General features: G+C 41.6%; 1 protein-coding gene across 1 annotated transcript in view; it reads left to right on the top strand.

Annotated features, from left to right (window-relative positions):
* ZBTB11 (zinc finger and BTB domain containing 11) overlaps nucleotides 1-15305 on the top strand; it is a 38853-nt gene extending 23548 nt beyond the window's left edge. Inside the window, exons 6-11 of the mRNA XM_008161365.3 lie at nucleotides 2536-2781; nucleotides 4420-4564; nucleotides 7900-8017; nucleotides 11075-11233; nucleotides 12194-12369; nucleotides 13078-15305. Of these exons, the coding sequence (XP_008159587.1) occupies nucleotides 2536-2781; nucleotides 4420-4564; nucleotides 7900-8017; nucleotides 11075-11233; nucleotides 12194-12369; nucleotides 13078-13595 (1362 nt within the window). The 3' untranslated portion in view covers nucleotides 13596-15305. The remainder of the gene's footprint in view (nucleotides 1-2535; nucleotides 2782-4419; nucleotides 4565-7899; nucleotides 8018-11074; nucleotides 11234-12193; nucleotides 12370-13077) is intronic.
* Nucleotides 15306-25215: the final 9910 nt, after the last annotated feature.

Below are 25215 nucleotides of genomic sequence, written 5' to 3'. Positions count from 1 at the left end.
AAGGGACAATGAAAAAAATCTTATAAATTGCAAGGCAGAAATAAGATGCTCAGTCTCATAGAAAAGAAGTAAGAGTCAAAATGGCTTCAAGCTTTTCACCAGCAACAATAGAAGTAGAAGACAAAGGCACAGTGTCTTTAAAATTCCAAGAAGGGCCAATAACAATCGAGACTCAGTTATAACAGGAGGGTCCACACAGTGCACACAAAGGACATTATTAGAGCACCCAGGTCGGGTGATCAAGGAGACTGCACCACTGGGTCCCATAGGACACCTACTACTTGAAGCCATCCTACCAAGAATGGGAGTCATAGCAGATCTCCCTAATACATAGGGAAGCAGCCAAAGTGGGGAGACAAAGAAACATGTCCTGAATGAAAGAACAGGAGAACTCTCCAGAAAAAGAGCTAAATGAAATGGAGGCAAGCAATTTATCATATATAAGGATGTGGAGAAAAGAGAAATGATTTCTAGCTTGGAATCTGTAGCCAAACTGTCAGTTACTTCTGATGGTAGAATAGGACATTCCGGACATTTTACCTCCCAAACTCCCTTTCTCAGGAAGCTGTTGACAAAGGAGTTCCACTAAAATGAGCAGGACATGGGAAACTTGAGGTCCAATTCTGTAGAGTCCAAGTGTAGGAAACGGCATAGTGCCTTGGTAGATAGAGATCTCCCATAGATGATGGGTTTTGTTAATCCTCACTGGAGGATATTTTTTCCATTGATTTGGTTTGTTTTTGGTTGGTTTGTTTTTTGAATTTTATTGCTTTTTTACAGAGAGGAAGGGAGAGGGATAGCGAGCCAGAAACATCAGTGAGAGAGAAACATCCATCAGCTACCTCCCACACCCACCCCCCGCCACTGGGGATGTGCCCACAACCAAGGTACATGCCCTTGACCGGAACTGAACCTGGGACCCCTCAGTCCGCAGGCTGATGCTCCATCCATTGAGCCAAACCGGCCAGGGTTTTTTTGAGAGAGAGTGGAAGAGAGGGGGAAGGGGGAGAGACAGAAAGAGAGAAACATCAATTGGTTGCCTCCTGCACACACCTGCACCAGGAAAAGGTATCAGCCTACACCCGAAGTATGTGCCCTTGACCAGAATTGAATCTTCAACCCTTTAGTCTGCAGACCAGACCCTGAGTGAAACAGGATGGGGCTAAATATTTATTTAGTTTGGTTTTTTGTTAATCCAAGATGATGTGTTTTAAATCTCCTCTCAGTAGACATTTGGGGAAAGGGTTTAATGATGAATTAGCAGTAAATACAGAGCAGTAAGCAAAACAGAAAACAAAAAGAAAGAGAATCGTAGTGTACCATATGTAATAACATTTACATCATCCAAATAATGTAAACACTGAAGTAGATCTAATAAAAATTATAATATTGAAAAAGTAGGATAATATTGCATATGTGTGGAGAATGGGGGTAAGGGAGAGAGAGTGTCATCGTCTATTACTGTTACTTGGAGTTACAAAGATAAGCATCATGAGAGAGTAAACAAACAAAAAACAAGTGAAAGAGGTAGTGGATCAAGAGACGAGTTTTATTTATTTTTTTAACCATAAGTTTTGTAACCCTGCCAGTTTGGCTCAGTGGATGGAGCGTCGGCCTGCAGGCTGAGGGGTCGTGGGTTCTATTCCAGTCAGGGGCACATGCCCGGGTTGTGGGTTCGGTTCCCAGTGCGGGGTGTGCAGAGGCAGCCAATCAATGATTCTCATCTTTGATGTTTCTATCTCCCTCTCCCTCTCTCTTTCTCTCTGAAATCAATAAAAATACATGTATTTTAAAAAACAATGCTGCCCTTGCTGGTTTGGCCCAGTGGATAGAGTGTTGGCCTGTGGACTGAGGGGTCGTGGGTTCGATTCCAGCCAAGGACACATGCCTGGGTGGCGGGCTTGATCCCCAGTGGGAGATGTGCTGGAGGCAGCTGATCAATGATTCTCATAATTGATGTTTCTCTCTCTCCCCCTCTTCCTTCCTCTCAGAAATCAATAAAGTATATATATTTTTTAAAAATGCTGAAAAATGAGTTTTGTAAATGGTGAGCATATATAACTTTGATTTCATGAATCCCCAGTAACTACTGGGTAATATTCAACGACTACCACAGTTTTATTTTTCTACTTTTTCAAACCCCTATTTTTGCGCTACTAACAACTATTAATACTCCTATAATGATAGCATTCTTCAGTTTCTGTCTCTGTCCTACAATTTCTTTAAGACAGATCTAGCCTCCTCAGTGAGGCCTTTATTATTCAGATTACTCCTTCTTAAATATTTTACCTTTATTTATGTATAAATCCAGTTTCTGTGGTTAGATTATAAATCTCTCCAGAGTAGAGGCTGGGCCTTACCCTTTTCATCTTTATAATCTGGTACCTATAGCATATTGTCTTTTACATAGTTTATGTGTTTATTGATTTATATAATTGTAACATAGAAATGGGAAGTTGACATATGAGTCAAGTTTCACTTAACATTTGTAATGAAATTACATTTAGACAAAATTTTGTTTACTTTTTCTTTTAGCTATGTAAGAAACAGTTTCAGTACAGTGCCTCCTTGAGAGCACACCTTATTCGACATACCAGAAAAGTTGCAACCTCTTCATCATCTTCCAATTTCACATCTAATGAGGCATCAGGAACATCGTCTGAGAAGGGCAGGACCAAACGAGAATTTATATGTTCCATATGTGGAAGGACATTACCTAAATTATATTCTCTTCGAATACATATGTTAAAGCACACTGGTGTAAAGCCACATGCATGCCAGGTAAAGCCATAACATTTATTTTGTTATATAAAGAAGATTGAAATTTAAGTGGCGAGGAGACTGGTTGATTCTGGAGTCACCCTTACTCTTAAAAAATGTCACAAGGAATTCTATGACTTTTTTAGTTTGTTGCCTGGGTAAAGGGTGATTCCTAATTGTGTTCTTTAATTTGCTGTTTAATTTATTATAATTTGAAATGAATCTATTTAGGATGTTTATGGAATTCATTAAGATATAGGGGATGTATTGGGTGAGAATCATCATCCCAGTCACCCCTTAACCTTCAGCAGGACTAACCTGGACTCAAAAGAAACCTAGGGTTTAACAAATCTCCTTAGCTAAATCCTCTGCACTATGTATCCACTAGTGCTGAGGAGGACTGAGGGTACAAATCCCAAAATATGACTCCTAAGTAAATAATCCTATGATTAGGCCAACATTAGGCTATTCTCTCTCTCATTTTTTTTGTTTTGTTTTAGCTTTTTGTTACATGAGAATCCTATCTAATAAAGAGGGAATATGCTAATTGACTCTCATGCCCTCACAAGATGGCAGCGTCCACAGCCAATAAGGAGGGAATATACTAATTGACTGCCATGCCCTCAAAGATGGCGGCGCCCACAGCCACAAGATGGCAGTGCCCAGTCACCTTAGCCCCACCGGGGCGGCAGGCATGCAGCACAGCCAGGCCCGCCCCCAGGAAGGTCCAGCCGCTCCGCGCGCCTGCCTCTAGAGTCCCCAGTCTCCTAAGCCCCCCAGCCACCCAGGGCCGGCAGAGTCACAGGCAAGCCTCAGATGGCGGCTGCCCAGCCACCCAGGGCCGCCCGAGGCTCAGGTAACCCGGGCTGGCCGAGGCTTGCACTGCCGGCAGTGGCAGCAGCAGAGGTGTGATGGGGGTGTTGCCTTCCCCTGATTGTCGGGTCACCTCCTGCCCCTGAGGGCTCCCGGACTGTGAGAGAGGGCAGGCCAGGCTGAGGAACCCCCTCTCCAGTGCGTGAATTTTCATGCACCGGGCCTCTAGTAGAATATAAGAGAATGAAATAGGTCCTATGTACCCTTCATCCAGATTCAATAGTTATCAACATAGGGTCAACTGTCAAACTAAGTATTATTTGGCCTCTGGTCTTCTGGTATAGCACTACTCAAAATGTGTGGTCTCTGGAAGATAACTACAGAAATGAGAATAAGCTTTTTAAAACTGTTATGGCAATTTGACATTGTGACATTTTTATTGCATTTAACAAAAATCTCTTCCCCAGTGGATTGTGGTGGCCGGGGAGAGGGGAGGAGTGACTGGTTCTTCATCACAGAGTTTGAGAAGCACTGTTCTAGCTGGTGTAGCAGGAAATTAGTATATATATATTTTATTGAGCTCCCATGTCTCTTTTAATACAGTATATATATTGTTTAATCTCTCAAAAACAGCATAAGGTTTTTTGTAGTGCTTTGAGCTCTGCCAGTGATCACATGGGTATAAGAAAAATAGCAATATTTTGGAATCAGAAGATGATCAACCAGCTAATACCTTAATTTAAGTTTTTAATTTAAAATGGCATAAGGTTTCTCTGTCTTCATTCTTCAGAAGCAGCTTCTATCTGCTTTTCGGTTTTACTGTTTTGAATACCTGTGTTGTCTTAGGTCTGTGGAAAGACTTTCATCTACAAGCATGGTCTAAAATTACACCAGAGTCTCCATCAATCACAAAAGCAGTTCCAGTGCGAACTATGTGTTAAGTCATTTGTTACCAAACGGAGTCTTCAAGAACATATGAGTATTCACACAGGTAATGAGGAATTTCTATTTCTATTGACATAATTCCTGAATGGGGCAGAAGTAGGTTTATAATTGTGAGCATGGAGAAGAGTTTATTCTTGTGTGTGTTTTTTTTTTAATGTATTTTATTATTATTATTTTTTTAATGAATCTTTATTGTTCAGATTACAATTGTTTCTCCTTTTTCCCCACATATCTCCCCACCACCCAGTTCCTACCCCCCTCTTCCCTTACCTCCCCCCACCCCGCTGTCCTTATCCATAGGTGTATGATTTTTGTCCAGTCTCTTCCCATACTCCCCACACATACACCCCTTTCCCCCTGAGAATTATCAATCCACTCCCATTCTATGCCTGATTCTATTAAGTTCACCAGTTTATTCTGTTCCTCAGATTTTTAATTCACTTGACTTTTAGATTCACTTGTTGATAGATATGTATTTGTTGTTCATAATTTTTATCTTTCTTCTTCTTTTTCTTCTTTTTAAAGAATACCTTTCAGCATTTCATATAATGCTGGTTTGGTGGTGATGAACTCCTTTAGCTTTTTCTTATCTGTGAAGCTCTTTATCTGCCCTTCAATTCTGAATGATAACTTTGCTGGGTAGAGTAGTCTTGGTTGTAGGTTCCTGCTATTCATCACTTTGAATATTTCTTGCCACTCCCGTCTGGCCTGCATGGTTTCTGTTGAGAAATTAGCTGATAATCGTATGGGAGCTCCCTTGTAGGTAACTAACTGTTTTTCTCTTGCTGCTCGTAAGATTCTCTCTTTGTCTTTTGCTCTTGGCATTTTAATTATGATGTGTCTTGGTTTGGTCCTCTTTGGATTCCTTTTGTTTGGGGTTCTGTGTGCTTCCTGGACTTGTAAGTCTATTTCTTTCATCAGGTGGGGGAAGTTTTCATTCATTATTTCTTCAAATAGGTTTTCAGCATCTTGCTCTCTCTCTTCTTCTGGTACCCCCATAATTCTGATGTTGGTTCGCTTGAAGTTGTCCCAGAGGCTTCTTACACTATCTTCAACTTTCTGAATTCTCTTCTCTTCATGCTTCTCTGGAGGAGTGTCCTTGGCCTCTTTGTATTCCAAATCTTTGAGTTGATTCTTGCAATCCTCTAGTCTGCTTTTGGGTCTCTGTATAATATTTTTTATCTCAGTCAGTGTATGTTTAATTTCTAGTTGGACCTCATTGAATTTATCAGCCTTTTCCATGAAATTCTTGAAAAACCTTATAACCGTGGTTTTGAACTCTATGTCCAGTCGCTTGTTCTCCTCCATTTCTTTGGTTTGTGATCTGTTTCCTTGCCTTCTCATATTCTCTGCTTCCCTAAGTTGGTAGGGTAGTTTTGTGTACTAAGTGTCCTATTGGTTCAACGGGTCAGCCTCCCAGTTACTTGAGGTGGACACTCTTGGTGTACCCTTGTGTACTGTGTGTCCCCCAGCAGGAGCTACAGCAAGGGCTAGTTTTCTCCTCCTTTGCTTGGGCGGTTTTGGAGCAGTCTGACTGGAGCTGCAGTTGGTTAAGCTGCTCCAGAACAGGCCATTTATATGCAAAAGCCGCTGTGTGGAGCCTGGGCGGGTTTGTAGAATGTGCGGGGCGGGGCCTCAGGGCGGGGCCTCAGGGCTGGGTGGGGTCTCAGGGCATCACTAGGCTGGGGCATGGCCAACGGCGATGGCTGCCTTCAGCCGTCTCTGCCTTTCCACGTTTCCAAGTCCCTGCGCCCCGCGCTCCAGCGCAGTAAACAATGATTGCTGGGCGCACCACTGCAAAAGTCACTCTCACTTTCCAACCCGATGGCCGAGAGTCCAGCTTCTCCCCGTAGGTGCCTGGGTCCCCCGAGTGTCCCCAGAAACTGGATTTCAGAGTGATCGGGAGCTTGTCTCCCTGCGGGTTGAAGAAAAGCCGCGCACCCAGCCGCCCGCCGCCGGCCCGATTCGCGTGCCTCCGTACCTCAGCTTTTCAGCGTTTGTGCTTCTTTCTCTTCTTAGTTGTAAATCTTCCACTCAGCCAGCTTTCCCGTGGTTCTGGGTGGTAGACGTTTTTGTCTTTTAGTTGTATTTTTGAAATTGTTGTGTGAGGCAGCAGATTAGTTGTTTAACTATGCCGCCATCTTGGTTCCTCCTCTCTATGGAGAAGAGTTTATTCTTGTATTATTATTTATTAATTGCTATATTATTTTCCATAGGAACAACTGTAAACCTACTTTAAACCCACCCTGTTCATATTATATATTATTAATTTATTATTGATTATGTTGTGATTATTTCAGAAATTATATTGATATACTGATGGCTATATGTGTGCAGTGTTTCATTAATGAGAGTAAAGCTAAAAGATGTTCTTAGCCCTGACTGGTTTGGCTCAGTGGATAGAGCATCAGCCTGTAGACTGAAGGGTCCCAGGTTCGATTCCAGTCAAGGGCATGTACCTTGGTTGCGGGCATCCCCAGTGGGGGGTGTGCAGGAGGCAGCTGATTGATGTTTCTCTCTCATCGATGTTTCTAACTCTCTCTTCCTCTCCCTTCCTCTCTGTAAAAAATCAATAAAATATATTTAAATAAAAAATAAAAAAATAAAAGATGTTCTTAAATCTAATTTTAGAGCTATATTATTTGTGTAAAATATTAATTGTTTTCCTCAGCATAGAAAAATGCATACTGAATGTTAAATCATGTGTAATTTAATTACTTTTTAAATATATTTTTATTGATTTCAGAGAGGAAGGGAGAAAGAGAGAAACATCAATGACGAGAGAGAATCATTGATCAGCTGCTTCCTGCACACCTCACATTGGGGATTGAGCCAGCAACCCGGGCATGTGCCCTGACTAGGAATTGAACCATGACTTCCTGGTTCATAGGTTGATGCTCAACCACTGAGCTACACCAGCCGGGCAAATCATGTGTAATTTAGATGGAGGTACCTAAAGAAATGGTCATGCTTTTAAAAAGTTACGCAGTAGGCAAATGTAACTGTCAACACGTTATGTGGCTTATAATTTCATTAGAATTTTTATTTTACACATGTTTATTTTCAAATGCTCAAAGCAGTTAAATGGAAATGCCTGATGAAGGGTAGATATCTCCTCTAGAACTTGTATTCAGCTCTTACTATTACATTCCAGATGATTATGAAGTGTATCACTTTCTTTGTTTAGCAGTAGCCTTGCTAGCACTGTAGCTGAGAGGAAATAGGGATTTTGATGTGGTTTGTTGTTATTCTTAGAAGGTGGCTGCCAAATGTTTTATCTCCCATGTCCCTTTGATAAAATAACCTCTGAAATATGATGTAAGATATTCTATTGGAAGAGCACATGATTGTTGGATTTGTGACATGGTTTTATTTTTATAGGAGAGTCCAAGTACCATTGCTCAGTTTGTGGAAAGTCTTTTCACAGGGGCTCTGGACTCAGCAAGCACCAAAAGAAGCACCAGCCAAAGCCTGAGGTTCGAGGCTATCACTGTACTCAGTAAGTGTTTAATGGGTGAACCATTCAATTAATTTCCTTATGTTCATGCTAGGTTTGTTTGAAAGTTGTTTTCAAAAGAAAATATTTGAGGTGGCTGTAGTTGATAACCACCTGCATTGTATAGTTGAAATTTGCTAAGATAGAACTTACACACACACACACACACACACACACACACACATACACATATATATATATATATATATCTCCAAGAGGCTAGATGTGCTAATTAACTAGATGGAGGGAATCCTTTCACAATGTAGTATACATATATCAATTCATCATCATGTACACTTTAAATATCTTTAAATTTTTTTTGTCAGTTATACCTCAATAAAGCTGGAGAAAAAAGAAAATATTTTAAAATAATATTAAACTGTTATTTGTTTCTTCTTGATTTTAATCCCCATTTTTGCCTAGATATTTCTACTTATTATTTTTTAAAGTTTTATTTAGAAATAAATCACATACCATACAAATTCCCATCTTACCTTATAATAGACAAATATGCAAATTGACCGCACCTTCGCTACGCCCACGCCACGCCTACCAACCACGCCCACCAGGAAACCGTTGCAGGGACGTTGGGGTGTGGCGGAGCCCAAGGCCGGGAAAGCCTCGGGCGGAGGCTTTCCCGGCCTTGGGCACCAGCGGGGAGCCTGCACGGATCACAGGAAACCACTGGGGGTCGGCTCCTGCAATCGGTAGCAGGGATGCTGGGTGCGGCCGAGCCCAAAGCCGCCGCCCGGGGCCAAGCCCCGACCCTGAAAGAAGGCAGAAGGCGGTGGCCACAGCCAAGGCCTGGGTCCCTGGTGCCGGCAGAAAACTGGTGCAGGCAGCCAGGTGAATGAAGGTCTATTGCACAAATCTTCGTGCAAACGGGCTACTAGTTTAAAATGATTTAGGCTGCCCACCTGGCCCGGCTGCACTTATGGGGTCACTGCTGCCGCAGCCCTGGAGCCAGAGGCCCAGGGGGCCTTCCCCCAGTCAGGGCCCCTGCACAGGGACGCCGTCCCTCCTGCCCATCCCGTGGCCGAGCTGGACCATAGACACCTGGGTACTCCAGAAGGCACAGGAGACAGCCTTCCTCTCCTGGTTTCTAAATGGCCTCCTGGCATCCAGCATCAGGGTCATCTCCTTCATGCAGAGTGGCATGGGTTACAAAGCTGCCTCTGGCTTCTTCCTGCTGGGCTGCCTGTGGGTGGGGGTGTGACCACAGGTGTGGGCACCGATCTGGCCAATGGCCTGCTCTGGGCCGGTGCTGTGGGCATCTACATGGGTCAGCTGGAGCTGGACATGGAACTGGTGCCTGATGAAGCTGGCAGCTCGAATGAGCAGCCGGACCACGGGAATGACCTGGTGCTGGACACCATTCCAAGGACCAGGACATTAAAACCTGACTCTTCCATCACAAAATAAATATATGTGATTTAAAGAGAGTCTTCAAATATAGTACCTGGGTACCACATGGTATGTAGGAAAGAATGATCCCTGGGGCCAGCCAGAGTTTCTCTCTAGGCAGTTTCTCTGAAGTGCTGGGCCCTCTGCTAGTTTGTCCTTCCTTCAGACTCCTTTACTTTCTGCCTCTCTTGATTTCTCCAAAACCTCCTGAAATTGTTTTTTTAGTTGCGGTAAAATTCATGTAACATAAAATTTATCACTTTAAAGTGTATAATTCAGTGGCTTTTAGTACATTCACACTGTTGTGCAAGCATTACCACTTTCTTTTTTCTTTATTGATTAAGGTATTACATATGTGTCCTTATCCCCCATTGCCCCCCCACCACTTTCTTTTTAAAAAAATATGTTTTTATTGATTTTTAGAGAGAGAGGAAGTGAGGAATAGAGAGACAGAAGCACTGATGATAGAAACATTATCGATCGTTGCCTCCTGCACACCCCTTACTAGGGATCAAGCCCGCAACCCGGGCATGTGCCCTGACCAGGAATTGAACTGTGATATCTTGGTTTATGGGTTGATGCTCAACCATTGAGCCACACCAGCCAGGCAGCATTACCACTTTTTAATGACGGAATGCCTTCAACACTCCGCCAGGCAGTTCACAACTGTGTCTTGGTTTGCTCTTCCTGTTTGTGCAAAGTCAACCAGAGGTGAGAGCTTAGGGCCTTTTCAGGTCTTTCCTGACTGTGTACACAGCCCTTCTAGATTCCCAGGAATACGCCAGAGTTTTTTGTGTTTTTTTAAAATATATTTTGTTGACTTTTTTACAGAGAGGAAGGGAGAGGGACAGAGAGTTAGAAACATCGATCAGCTGCCTCTTGCACACCCCCCACTGGGGATGTGCCTGCAACCAAGGTACATGCCCTTGACTGGAATCGAACCTGGGACTCTTCAGTCCACAGGCCGACGCTCTATCCACTGAGCCAAACCAGTTAGGGCTCGTGAGAATTTTTCAAAGCCCTTATTCCCCAAAGCATTTTTCCTCTGATTGACTTAGGCGGAGTCAGTTGCTCCATCCATATAGTTAAGGTGAGGCCTACTCCCAACACATGGAGAGAGAATGGGAGATGGTAAAGGAGGAGATCAGATGGGACTGAGGAGGAGACAAAAAGCATATGTCGTCTGTAGTAACCTTTGGGAGGTCTGCATGATTCTAAAACGTTTCTAGGTAGGGCCCAAAGAACTTAACATCCTGCAGCCTTATTACAAGATTGGAGTACTAGTGAACTCTTTTGTCTTAAATTGGGATCATCCTGCCCTAACCGGTTAGGCTCAGTGGATGGAGCGTCGGCCGGCAGACTGAAAGGTCCCAGGTTCGATTCCGGTCAAGGGCATGTACCTTGGTTGCGGGCACATCCCCCGTAGTGGGTGTGCAGGAGGCAGCTGATTGGTGTTTCTCTCTCATCGATGTTTCTAACTCTCTCTCTCTCTCCCTCTCCCTTCCTCTCTGTAAAAAAATCAATAAAATATATTTTTTTAAAAATTGGGAACATCCTGTGGAGTTCTAGAAACCCAAGAATATACTAAATTCTTGAAGCTTGTTTTAAAAGAATAATAAGATGATCCAACTGGGTGATTGAATTTTATTATTGCAGATGTGAAAAAAGTTTCTTTGAAGCTAGAGATCTTCGTCAGCACATGAACAAACATCTTGGTGTGAAGCCATTCCAGTGCCAATATTGTGATAAGTGCTATAGTTGGAAGAAAGATTGGTATTCCCATGTGAAGTCTCATTCTGTCACTGAACCTTATAGGTGAGTAAATCTGAGGAGGATCTGAACTTTATTCATACACACACACACACACACACACACTAATAAAAACCTATGTGGTCATCACGACCTCATGCCATGATGCCCTCACGCCGTGATGCTCTCACATGGGAACAATGTATCACCAGGAGGCTGTGTGTGCAGTGGGTGTGCACAGATGGGCGGGGCTGCATGCAGAGGCAGGTCCTGGCCTCACCACATGGAGCCGTGGAGGCGGGTCCCGGCGGCTCTACCTCCATGTGGCGAAGCCTGGGGTCCCCTGGCTCCAGCCTACCTCTTTGGAGCAATCCATCGAGGAGCCCTGGATGGGTGGGTGGGGCCTACCTCTTTGGGGAGATCGATCGCGGGCTCCCGCACTGTGAGAGGGCATAGGCCAGGCTGGAGAACGCCCCCCCCACCCCTGAGTGCACAAATTTTGTGCACTGGGCCTCTAATCCTATCTAATAATAGACAAATATGCAAATTGACCGCACCTTCGCTACACCAAAGCCACGCCCACCAACTAATCAGGATGAGTATGCAAATTACCCCAACAAAGATGGCGGCTAATTTGCATACCAAGACAGTGTCAAGAATCCAAGAGCTGCAGAAGGGAGTAAAGCTTCGAAGAAGCAAGCAAGCCGGGGGGGGGGGGAGGTAGGAGGGGGGGAGCGAAGTCAGGGCGGGGGGTGAAGGGAAAAGCAGGTGGGCTGGAGGGGAAGGCGGGGCGGGTGACAAGGGCGGAGCAGAGGCGGGGCCGGGGGCGAAGGGAAAAGCAGGCGGGCTGGCGGAGAAGGCGGGGCGGGCGACAAGGGAGGAGCGGAGGCGGGGTAGAGTGCAGCAGGAAATCCTATTGCAGGATTTTTCCTGCAACGAGAACGCTAGTATATATATATTCACACACATATACTTGGATTAATTTTTATGGATGCTGATGCTTTTAATTTTTTCTCTCCATTTTAGATGTAATATATGTGGCAAAGAATTTTATGAAAAAGCATTGTTCAGAAGGCATGTAAAGAAAGCTACCCATGGGAAAAAAGGAAGAGCAAAGCAAAACCTAGAGCGGGTGTGTGAACGATGTGGAAGGAAATTCACCCAACTGAGAGAGTATAGGCGACACATGAACAATCATGAAGGTAACTAGATGGCTGTACAATATAGATAAATATAGAGCATAAAAGACAATCCAACACTGGTACGCCCTTTATCAGCCCTCTTGTTTTTTACCTCACCTTCCTTGATAAAAGATATATTCCATATCATAAAAGTTTTTTTCAAATGATAGAGGTGATTCTGAACCTGAGTATCTAACTTAGTGAGCTTAATATTCTCTGTCAACATTTCCATGGGCTACTTGGAGCCTGCTTTCTTTTCTTTTTCTTTTTTTAATATATTTTTTATTGATTTCAGAGAGGAAGGGAGAGGGAGAGAGAGATAGAAACATCAATGATGGGAGAAAGTCATTGATTGGCTGTCTCCTGCACCCACAACCCAGGCATGTACCTTCCTGGTTCACAGGTTGACACTCAACCGCTGAGCCATGCCTGTTTTCTTATCCTCGGTTACAGGGTTGCTGTGAAGGTTAAATGAGACTGTGCACAGAAACTCAGAATTGCCTCAGTAACTTCTATCCATGTGCACATCTTAGAGAGATTATTTTACAGAATCTGGTTTATTCTAAGGTAAACCATGAGGTCCTAAATAAAAGATTGCCATAGTTAAGATAGAAAGGCTTATGCACTACTGTATTTTAATAAAAGCATTATTTATCAGGCAAATTTAATATATTTTGGTACTTGCACACCTTATCATACACACACATCTCTTCTTCTTTTTTTTAATAGGAGTTAAGCCATTTGAGTGCTTAACATGTGGAGTAGCTTGGGCTGATGCCCGATCTCTAAAACGCCACGTCAGAACACATACTGGTGAACGGCCCTATGTTTGCCCTGTGTGCAGCGAAGCCTACATAGATGCTCGGACCCTCCGAAAACATATGACTAAATTCCACAGAGATTATGTGCCTTGCAAAATTATGCTGGAAAAAGATACCCTTCAGTTTCATAACCAGGGAACTCAAGTGGAGCATGCTGTTAGCATCGTAACAGCAGACATTCATGAGCAGGAAAGCAGTGATCCTCAAGAACTTGAGACTGTGGTAGTGACCGGAGAAACTATGGAAGCTCTTGAAGCCGTTGCAGCCACTGAAGAGTATCCGTCTGTATCTACACTCTCTGACCAAAGTATTATGCAGGTGGTGAATTATGTGTTGGCACAACAGCAAGGACAGAAGTTATCTGAAGTTGCAGAAGCTATTCAGACTGTTGAAGTAGAGGTGGCACATATTTCAGAAGCAGAATGAATATAGTAATGGAAATTTGTAAAAGTGACATCTCGTGTGTACTGAACTCACAGGATATTTGTTTACAATACTATGTGACTCTCCACTTAGACTTTGTATGTGAAAATTCTGGGATGTTTGATGATGTTTTAGCATTTCTGAACGGTTTGTCCAGCTAAAGTCCATTTACTGTAAAGAAATTGAAAATATCTATTTGATGGCCGTGGTTTATCATGGTATACTTTTTATGAATTAATGTGTGTAAAGGACTATCATAAATGAAAAACTGTACAGTTTCATTTGCATTTTGACATTATTACATACTTTGAGTTTAAAAGGCTGCACCAGTAAGCTTTTCTTCTCTTTTATTCTCAAAATATAGAAGTTTTGTGATTTCATTTGCCTTTTTATAGATTTAAAATTCTAATATAAAGCATTTTAGTCAGATGAATAGGTATATTACATTTTTAAAATGCTTCAAATCTGTGATTCTTGATTTACTATTTATTTTAAGCCCTTATAAGTCAGGGATTCTTTATTTAAAAGCACTTAATGAGTTACATATTGTAATCAAGTTTGCACAGTATACTTACCTATATGGGGCACCTTTAAATGAATAGCTGATTTTAAATATGCCATTAAAATGCATGAAATGCCTATTAAAGCCTTACTATACTCTCCAAGGCAAGTAAATAGACCATAAGCAAAAAAATGCTGTTATTAAGCTCTGTTGATAAAATAATTTCTCCTGGATAACAATACATGGGGGGGGGTGTTATAATTCTTTTGCTGAAAAATGAACAAGTTAAAACTAGGTTTGTTTTGTTTGCAGCTTTTGTATCATGTTCTCTTTTATTTGTTGTTTTCTCTCCTTTTTTCGCCCTCTTTTTTTTTTTTTGTATCATGTTTAATTGTTCAATTTTGTTGAAAAACTGCAATTTAGAAACAGGATAACAAGGTAGACATCTATGGTGGCCCTGTGGATATCATATAATTAATTGTACAATAATTTCAGAATATTGAAAAGTCTTCAGTTCCGTTCTCATTATAGTATACTACTTAAAGAAAGTAATTATGGCTCACCAAATTTTTGAAAGTAAATTATTATAAAAAGTTACCTGAGATTTAATTGGTATTAATTTGCATTTTTTATTTTTAAATTCCCACTTTAAGCTATCTTATTTTTTTATTTTCTGATTTTCAAAATAACCATTTCTTTCCTCTGGGAAGCTACCACTCAAGCTATAATTGTTAAAATCAAACATTTAAGTATTAAAAGCTAATATAAGGTATAAAATTAAGATATAAGCAAATCATATGTAAATCATTCCTAAAGCACAGGAAAATAATGTGCCTTGATGTACATATATTAAGATACTTAATTCCAGTTCACTTTAAAAATGGCTTCATAGATAAAGAATTAATGTGATGCCATGCATGCATTATACTTGCATATGTAATATTTGTATTCGCAAATTTCCCATTTCAATAGTTGTGTGGCTGACTTTCAGTTTTAAGTGAATTGACATACAATCTATAACTCTATAATGGCTGTTTGTTTATTGTATCTTTTGGATAGTGAAAATGTATTTCAACCTGACTAAAATTTGAAATTGTGTCTTTTATGTTTCATTCCCACCATTGTTATTAGATTTAGATAATTGTATATGGCCATTGATGTATGTCATAAACATGTAAATAAAAGATGTTGAAACTTGTTTAAAAGCATAAGCTTTGGAGTTGAGCTGGTCACTATTTTCAATTCATAAATCAGTTGCTGTTATTTGATCTGTTACCAAGTTAACCTATTTTTTAAAGGGAAGAGGAATAGAACACATTAAAAAGGAACCATTTGGCCCTAACCAGTTTGGCTCAGTGGATAGAGCGTCAGTCTTCGGACTGAAAGGTCCCAGGTTTGATTCTGGTCAAGGGCATGTACCTTGGTTGCAGGCACATCCCCAGTGGGGGATGTGCAGGAGGCAGCTGATCAATGTTTCTCTCTCATCTATGTTTCTAACTATCCCTCTCTCTTCCTCTTTGTAAAAAAATCAATAAAATATATTTTTTTAAAAAGAACCATTTGGGGAACACATAATAATACTAAAACTTCTTACTCTTAAACATAATCTAATCACAAAATTTAGTGTAATTGCCAACTTTGGATAATTTAAATGTGTAGAATTACATAAATTGCATGTAGAAACCAGTGTTAAATTTCCAAAAATACAGCTTTATATTATCACTAGTGGCCCGGTGCATGAAATTTGTGCACATTAAAAAGGAATTAATTAGAGGAAATATTTTAATGTTGCCATTTGCCCTTTATAATAGAAGTGTCAGAGATGAAAGAAAATTAGTAATTGTATATGAAAATCTTCCTCTTGTCAGAGTCTGAGTCAAGTCCCTGCCCACCCACGCACACCTCGAAATCGCACAAGACCCAGACCCAGCCGGCCCCAACCCCATTGGGCGAGATCCAGACCTGGTCAGCCCCACCCCTGTCAAGCCCTGCTGGGTAGGGGGCACAACCTCAGGCCTCCTGGCCCAGCACTGGGCAGGGGCCGCAGCCTCAGGTGCCCTGGCACACCCTCAGGTCCCCCAGCCAGCGCTGGGGCAATGGGCGCGGCCTGAGGTCCTCCAGCCGGGTGCCGGGGCAGGGGTCACGGCCTCAGGTCCCCCAGCCTAGGGCAAAAGGTGCGACCTGAGGTCCCCCTTCAAGCCCCACCAGGCGGGGGGCACGGCCTGAGGTCTCCCAGCCTGGTGCTGGGGCGGGGGGCGTAGCCTGAGTTCTGCAGTCAAGCTCCCCTGGGCGGGGTCTCCCGTTAAGCCCCATATGGTGGGGGGCGCAGCCTCAGATCCCTGCTGATCGCTTGTTAAGGCTTGTTATGGGAACTCGGCCTCCGCTGTGGGCGCAGCCATCTTGTTACAGCGTGACGGTCAATTTGCATTTCCCTCTTTATTAGATAGGATGGGGGGAACTTCTATATTTATAAGGATTTCTGTTTAGAAATGCATTGTTTTGTTGTCAGATGACTTTCCCCAAACAGTGTGGATATCCCCTGGTTAAATTTGCTTGCTACTGCCCTAGCTGGTTTGGCTCAGTGGATAGAGCATTGGCCTGTGGACTGAAGGGTCCCGGGTTTGACTCTGGTCAAGGGCACATGCCTGGGTCGTGCGCTTGATCCCCAGTAGGAGGCAGCCAATCAATAATTCTTTCACTCATTGATGTTTCTATCCCTTCCTCTTTGAAATCAATAAAAATACATTTTTAAAAAAAGTCATTACTATTGCTGCTACTAAGCAGTTTGTATCATTGCTGTCACTAATGTATATGTGTTGCCAATAGAAATGAATTAACTGCATTAGCCAGTTTGGTTCAGTGTATACAGCATCGGCCTGTGGACCAAAGGGTCCCAAGTTTGATTCCAGTCAAGGGCACATACCACAGTTGCAGGCTCCCCCCTGGTCAGGGCACATGCAAGAGTCAACCAATCAATGTGTCTCTATCACATCGATGTTTCTCTCTGTCCTTCCCTCTCTCTTCCACTCTCACTAGAAATCAATGGGAAAATATCCCAGGTGAGGATTAACCAAAACAAACAAAAAATACTAAATGGTGAAATATTGAAGATTTTTCTATGATTGAAAATAAGACCCATCAACAACCTTGCAAAATTTCCTTATTAATTTAAATAGTTTGGATTGTCTACATACCTAATTATGTCATCTGCAAATAATGAAATTGTATTTCTCCTATTTCAATTCTAGCTTGCCTTATTGCTCTGTATTGGATGTCTAGTATAATGTTAAAAAGATGTAATAGTGGCCTCCTTGTCTTTTTTTCCAATCACAGAGTGAAAATCAGCTACACATGGTGGGGTAGATAACTTCAGGGTGGGGGGCTTATTGCCAAAAAATAACCCGTGTGAATAAGAGGTTTGAACTTACGGTAACCACCACCCCCAGCCTCCAGGGTAGGAGAGAGAGAGGCTGGAGATTGAGTTCAATCAGTGTGATCACTAATGCATTAATCCAATCAATCATGCTCAGGAAAGGAAACCTCAACAAAAGCTTAGCGGCTCAGAGTTTCCTGGGGGGTGAACCAGTGGGTGGCTCACCCTGAAGGGACAGAAGTTTCTGCTCTGAGATAAGGCCTGGGGAAGTGTGGTTGAGAGGGGACTCCCTTCTGCCCTCCAACCCCCACTTGTCCAAAAGAGGTTCTAATCTGGGCAAAGTGAGCTGAGAAGACTGAGGCTTTGACCACACTTGTGTCTGTTCATGAAGAGGTGGTTCCAAGCTGAGAGGGCCTCAGGCTGCTGCCATCCCTTTCACCAAATAAATGTTCAGCTTGCAAAGTAGGGTGTCACTCAGAAACTTGCCCAGGTCCCCACTTCCAGATTCAGAACCCTGGCTCAGAGACTTTGCCAGGAGAGAGGAGCAGACTGTAAAACAGAGAGCGGATCTCTTCCCAAAGACTGACTTCATTTGCAATGGAGTCTGAAGATATGGAAGCCTAAGAGGCACTCAAGCTCAGTGGAGGTTAAGGTGAGAGGCGATTGGGAGGAGAGTCAAGATACGTGATAAGCTGTAGGCCTGCTAGTGTGTAGGACAGAACTAGGAAATGAGACAGATGGGAGGAGCCCTCCTGGAATCAGAACAAATACTGATCTCAGAAATTATTATTTAAAAATATTTTTTTATTGATTTCAGAGAGGAAGAGAGAGAAACATCAATGATGAGTGAGAACCATTGATTGACTGTCTCGCATGGTTCATAGGTTGATGCTCAACCACTGAGCCATGCCAGCTGGGCAGACATTTTTTCGAAGGAACCACAATGTGCATATTGACTAGTTTGTAACTTATTGTCCTGATAATTATTCAAAATAATTTAGCAGCCCTAGCTGGTTTGGCTCAGTGGATTGAGCGTCAACCTGTGGACTGAAGGGTCCCAGGTTCGATTCCAGCCAAGAGCACATGCCTGGGTTGCGGGCTTGATCCCCAGTAGTGGGTGTGCAGGAGGCAGCTGATCAATGATTCTCACCATTGGTGTTTCTATCTCTCTCTCCTTCTCCCTTCTTCTCTGAAATCAATAAAAAAAATATAGTTTAAAAATAATAATTTAGCAACTAGGCAGCAATTAGTGGTGTTTAGCAGCTGGGTGTGATCATGGAAAGAGAGGAAGAAAGCACTATCAAAATCAGTGTCATCCCAGGGTAACTGGAACCATCCTTACAGCCGCACCACCCTGCCGGAAACATCCGAGGCTTAGGCAGTGCAAGGGGAAATAGACTTCACTAAAATAATTCAGCCTGTCCCCAAACAAGCAAATAAAAATAACCTGGCCTTGGGAGGGGAAGGGGCAGGGGACCAGTACCCATTGTTGCCGTGATTGATAGACTATCTAAAATGTCCAATTGCAGCCCAGCCAGTGTGGCTCTCAATGGCTGAGCTTCGACCAATGAACCAGGAGGTCACAGTTCGATTCTGGTCAGGGTACATGCTCAGGTTGAGGGCTCAATCCCCAGTAAGGGGACGTGCAAGAGGCAGCTGATAGATGGATTGATGATTCTCATCATTAATGTTTCTATTTCTCCCTCTCCCTTCCTGTCTGCTTGTTCTATCAGTTACAAAGAGTAGTTTGTTAAACTATCCCTGTATGAATGTGGCAATTTTTGCTTTATATATCTTGAAGCTGTTATTAGGTGCATATAATGTAGAATTCCTGGTAAGATGAAACTTTTGTCATTATGAAAGGATAAAACGAAGTGCCATTGGTAATGCTCTTGCCTTCAAGTCTAATTTGACTAAAATTAAAATACTACATCAGCTTTTCAGGTATTCATGTGGTACATTTTCCAATCCTTGTGCTTTCAACATTATACACACACACACACACACACACACACACACAGTGGCCAGATTATTATGATCTCTGATTCATAATAAGCTGGCCACTCAATATATATATATCTTAGAGGCCCGGTGCATGAATTCATGCATGGGTGGGGTCCGGCCAGCCTGGCCAGGGGGAGGGGACATGGGTAGTGGGCCGGCCTGCCTGCTGGTCGAACTCCTGGTCGAGGGGACAATTTGCATATTAGCCTTTTATTATATAGGATATACACTGAGTGGCCAGATTATGCGTTCAGAGATCATAATAATCTGGCCACTCAGTGTGTGTGTGTGTGTGTATTTAAATTTTTATTGATCTCAGAGAGGAAGGGAGAGGGAGAGATAGAAACATCCATGATGAGAGAGAATCATTGATCTGGCTGGGGACCAAGCCCACAACCCTGGCATGTGCCCTTGACCGGAATCGAAGCTGGGACCCTTCAGTCCACAGGCTGATGCTCTATCCACTGAGCCAAACCAGCTAGGGCTCAACTTAATATTTTTATATTTAAGGTGTATCTTTTATCCAGGCTGCCAATCTTTGTCTTCTCATAGGGATATTTAGTCCAATTAAAAATATAACTATTGATACATTTACTTATGTCATTTTACTGTTTGCTTTTGTCCTGCTTTACATTCCCTTTTCTTTTCAAACATTCCATTTCTTTTAACTTGTTAGTTACATTAACTATTGTTTTAGTAGTTTAGACATCACATTAAAGTTCTTGGTAGGGTGTATTCTACTTCATGGGCATACACTTCATAAACTGTAAAACCACACAAGTTCAGATACATATCAACCCCGTTTCACAGATGTGGAAACTGAGAAAAGCAGCAAAAGTTTATCGACTCCCATATCAATGATACTTACCATTACATAGATTTCATGATGACTCCATTCTTTCAAGTATCTTAGTTCCCCTTGAAAACTAGCTCTATGGACTTTCAATCACTATCTCCTAGTTACCTAAATTCTGGCTGGAGGGTTTTAAACTTTAAAGGTTACCCTGTATATGTCAATTTTGGGGGGTGGGATGGGTGGCTCTTCAGGATCTACCATTCTTCCAGGACATAGGATCTAAATCCCTAGTCATCCAGGATGCTTTTATTTCTTCCATCATTGATTCAGCCACTGAATTCCTGTTACTTCTATTCCATTCCTGCTAATTCCATGCATATAAACTCATGCATGCAGCATACTACCAACATATTGGTTTTTTTGCTCTCACACTTGCCCTATTTTCCTGTCTTACACATGACTTCCAGAAAATTTGAAACTGCCCTTCCTCTGGAAGCTCCCTGGTTTTCTAATGGCTCTGTATAAAGCAAACAAGCCACCGTAGGAATGAAAGTAACTGTGTGTGACAAGAGGTGACTGTTATCACAATTCTTATCCATTTCAGCATGGCGACACTACTCAGTACCCTTTATTTTAGGAGTTAGCACAGGGCCCTGGTCGGGGAGCTGTGGTCACAGCATTGTCCCAATACACCAAGGTTGAAGATTCAATCCCTGGTCAGGGCACATACAAGAACCAACCAATGAACGCATAAATGAGTGGAACAACAAATTGATGTTTCTCCCCATTCCTCTCTAAAATCTATATAATAAAAGCCCAGTGACAGTTACAGTATAACGACCAGTTGCTATGATGCACACTGACCACCAGGGGGAAGACATTCAACGCAGGAGCTGCCCCTGGTGGTCATTGCCCTACCACAGCCGGGGCACTGCTCCACCAGAAGCCAGGCTGACGGCTGGCAAGCACAGTGGCGGTGGCAGGAGCCTCTCCCGCCTCCGCAGCAGCGCTGAGTGGCAAGCCAAGTGGTAAGAAGCAAGCAGGTGGGCGATTAGGAGCAAGGGGTCCCAGATTGCGAGAGGGATTCCAAATTGCGAGAGCGCAGACCGGGCTGAGGGACCCCCTCTTGCCCCAAGAATTTTGTGCATTGGGCCTCTAGTCAATCATAAAAATATTAAAAGTTGGCACAGTATAGCAGCTGCATGTTACTCCTACCAGAGAAAGCAAGACCTGTGGTAAGAGTCGTATTTATGATTCATGATTTTCTTCCCTGACAATGCCTGCTATAGAATTCAAATAGAACAGAAGGAACACTTGTTTAGCATCAGCAGGGAAAGCACCTTTTCTGTTTTCCTTTGAGAACATAACTACACTTAAATCCTGTTTGGGGACATTTGCTGGTATGTATATAATAGGTTAATATTTGGGGACAGGTTACACACAATTACAATTCTATTTATGGTGCAGAGGTACTTATGAATCTGAGTGAAACCACTACTCACACCTTGACTTTTTAAAAAGCAGCTTTTATTTAAGAGCAGTTTTAGGTTCATAGCAAAACTGAGTGGAACAAAGTTCCCATATGCCCCATGTCCCCACACATACACCTTTTCATTCTCAATTGCATCTTCAATTAATTTGCTTCAATCATTTGCAAATATTTCAACATTAATTCTCACATTCTTTCAATGTTACTCCTTGCATTACTTGTGTTGACCTCTTTTTCCGAGAGTATATTGATATATTCTATATACAGGGTGAGGCAAAAGTAGGTTGAGTACACAAGTTTATTCTTGTGTTATTTATTATTGTATTGTTTTCCATATGAACAACTGTAAACCTTTGGTCCACCCTGTATATTATATAGAAACTTTTCAGTTATGGTTACATGGATAAATTCATTTCTAATGATTCTTATTCAAGTGTTACATCAACTATGATTTAGTTTGGAATTCTAAAAGTAGGAATAAAATAACTAATTCCAGCTATATGATAGCATGAGATCAAGACAATGCTAGATTCTGAGTGAAACTCATTTGGGGTGTGTGTGTATGATATGTCAGTGATACAGATACACATGAATTCAGGTAACTTCTTGCAGCAGTTATAGTGGTCATCCTTGATATTTACATGATATATAAGTTTTTACTTTTCCTAAATATTAAACAATGTGGATTCAATGGATATTGTAGACAAAATGCTCCCAGAGGACTTGCTCTTAGAAAAACACACACAAAGATTTAGTATACCGGCACATTTGTATTATATTAACAAAGTACAGAGGTGTAAATATGCACAAAAAGTAAGTGGATATCTGTTGTGATAGAATTTTCCCAAGGCAGTTTGAGAACATTCTCACCTACCTGAAGCCCTAGCACAACAGCTAACCTAAGTCACATTAGGGATACCGCTACTCCTCACCCATTGCTCCAACTATCGAAGTAATGTAGGGTCAGTGTAGGAAATTTGGATAAAATGAAAAGTAAAACTAAGAACAATTATTGCTGACAGTGGATTCCTGTGGGGTGGAGGGCTACATATCATGAGGGATTTTTTATGAAATCTGATCATGGGGTTTCAAAAATGTCTTCACTGTGGTGACGGGCCGCTTGGTGTGCTGCTCTCCTTGCAGCATCTGCACGTTTCAGAGATCTGAAATTTGGCCTCCGGTCGGTCCCCTTCTCTAAGATGTTAAGTCTTTATCCCTGTTCACTTATTTCATTGGCCCTAAGGGGAGTAGTTTCTTCCTGCAGTTGCTACTTCTGCTATACCTGAGTTTCATGTTAACAATCCTTTTTATTAAAGGTTTCCCTCATTGATACAATGCTGAAAAGGCCTTGGACAAAATTCAACACCTATTTCTGACAAAACCACTTCAGAAAGTAGGAATTGGTGGATATTTTTAACATAAAATACTTACCTCAGTCCTAAAGTAGCATCATATTTAATGGCAAAACATTGGAGACATTTCCACTGAGAATAATAATGAGGCAAGGATGCCCTTATTTCTATTACTATGCAATATTGTACTAGAGGTATTAAGCAATGCAATTAGGCAAGAAAAAATGAATCAGAAGCACAAAAACGGGTAAGGAAGTAAAACCATCTTTAGTTGAAGGTGACATAATGGTACACCCCAGAAAGTCTTAAAGAATCAATGAGCCCCAGCTGGTTTGGCTCAGTGAACAGAGCACTGGCCTGCAGACCGAAGGGTGCCAGGTTGCGATTCTGGTCAAGGGCACATGCCCCGGTTGCAGGCTCAATCACCAGTGGGGAGCGTGTAGGAGGCAGCTCCATCAATGATTTTCTCTTATCATTGATATTTCTATCTCTCTCTCCCTCTCCCTTCCTCTCTGAAATCAATAAAAATATATTTTAAAAATATCAATGATAAAATTCAAACAATAAAGGAACTAAGATAGGAAAGCATAGAATTAACACACCGAACTTAAGTGCCTTCATATCCTAATATAACCAGCACACAAGATAGAGAAAATCCCATTTCAACAGCAACAAAAAATATTGCATACTTTAGGAATAAACTTAAGAGATATGCAAAAGCTATGTAAGAAAAATTTAAAAACACTCCTGAAAGAGGCTAAAGCAGACTGTTCTCGATTAGGCTTAATATCAGAAAGATGTCAGTTAACTAAAATTAGATCCCAATCTCACAAATGCAGAAGAATATATTCCAAATGGATCAGGAATGTATTTAAAATTAAAAATGAAACAAACTAGAAAAAACAAACAAACAGGTGAATTCATCTTTAACCTCAGTATAGAGAAAGGCTTTCTAAGTATTCACATATAATCGAGAGGCAATAAGAGATTAACAAAGTTTACTATGTAAAAAATGGAAGCTTTCACATTACAAAAACATACTATAATCTAAGCCAAAAGATAATAATTAGGAGACACTACTTATAACACATATAACAATACTTAATATATAAAGAATTCTTAAAAATTGAAAAAGGACCAAAAATCCAATAGTAAAATGAAAATAACATGAATAGACTGGTCATAAAGATATTCAAATGGCCATTAAATGAAGAGATATTCAACCTCATTCATAGCTAGAAATGCAAATTAAAAACTACTCTGAAACATAATTTTAAATCTATCAGATTTGACAAAAATTAAGAGCATGACATTCTGATGGCAAGGCTGTGGGAAGAGGCACTCTCATGCATTCCTACTGGGAAAACAAACTGGTATTATCCTTTTGGAGAATGTGGCAATGTCTAACACAAGTGCATATCCACTTATATGTTGACCCAGCAGCCCTACCTCTGAGAATTTACCTGAAGGAAGATACATCCCAACAATATAAACACATATATGCACAAGGTTATTCAATTGCAGCACTGTAATGGCAAAATAGTGGAAATTGCCTAAATGCCCACACATAGACAAGTATTTGAATAAACTCATATATTCACAAATTGGAGTATTATGTAGCTATTAAAAATTTCTTTTAGAGAAAGATCTCTATGAATTGGCAATTTCTATGGTATACTGTAAAGCTCACACACACACAAGAGTACAATATGCTACATTTCATGTAAGAAAAAACACCCATCCATTTATTTTTTTAAAAATAGGATAAACTGGATACCATAGACACATTAGCTATAGGTAATCAGGATAGAAATGACAGAAGAGAGTAAGAAAAGATAGTTCTTTTAGAACTATGCTGTTTTACATGTAAAAAAAGTTAAGGAATGGGCAGGCTTTATGAAATACAAATTAACTGCATTACAAATGAGTAACATAACCATACTGAAAGGGGGAGCAGAGAAAAGAACCAGCATAACTTTGTAAAACAGTATTTTTTTAAAATTTTTATTTTTAAAAAGGGAGAGGGAGAAACATCAATGATGAGAATCATTGACTGGCTGCCTCTTGCACACTGGGGGTCGAGCCTGCAACCCAGGCATGTGCCCTC

The sequence above is a fragment of the Eptesicus fuscus genome, chromosome 3, assembly GCF_027574615.1.
Source record: "Eptesicus fuscus isolate TK198812 chromosome 3, DD_ASM_mEF_20220401, whole genome shotgun sequence".
NCBI classification, from domain to species: domain Eukaryota; kingdom Metazoa; phylum Chordata; class Mammalia; order Chiroptera; family Vespertilionidae; genus Eptesicus; species Eptesicus fuscus.
This window is presented reverse-complemented; position numbering and strand designations above follow the sequence as displayed.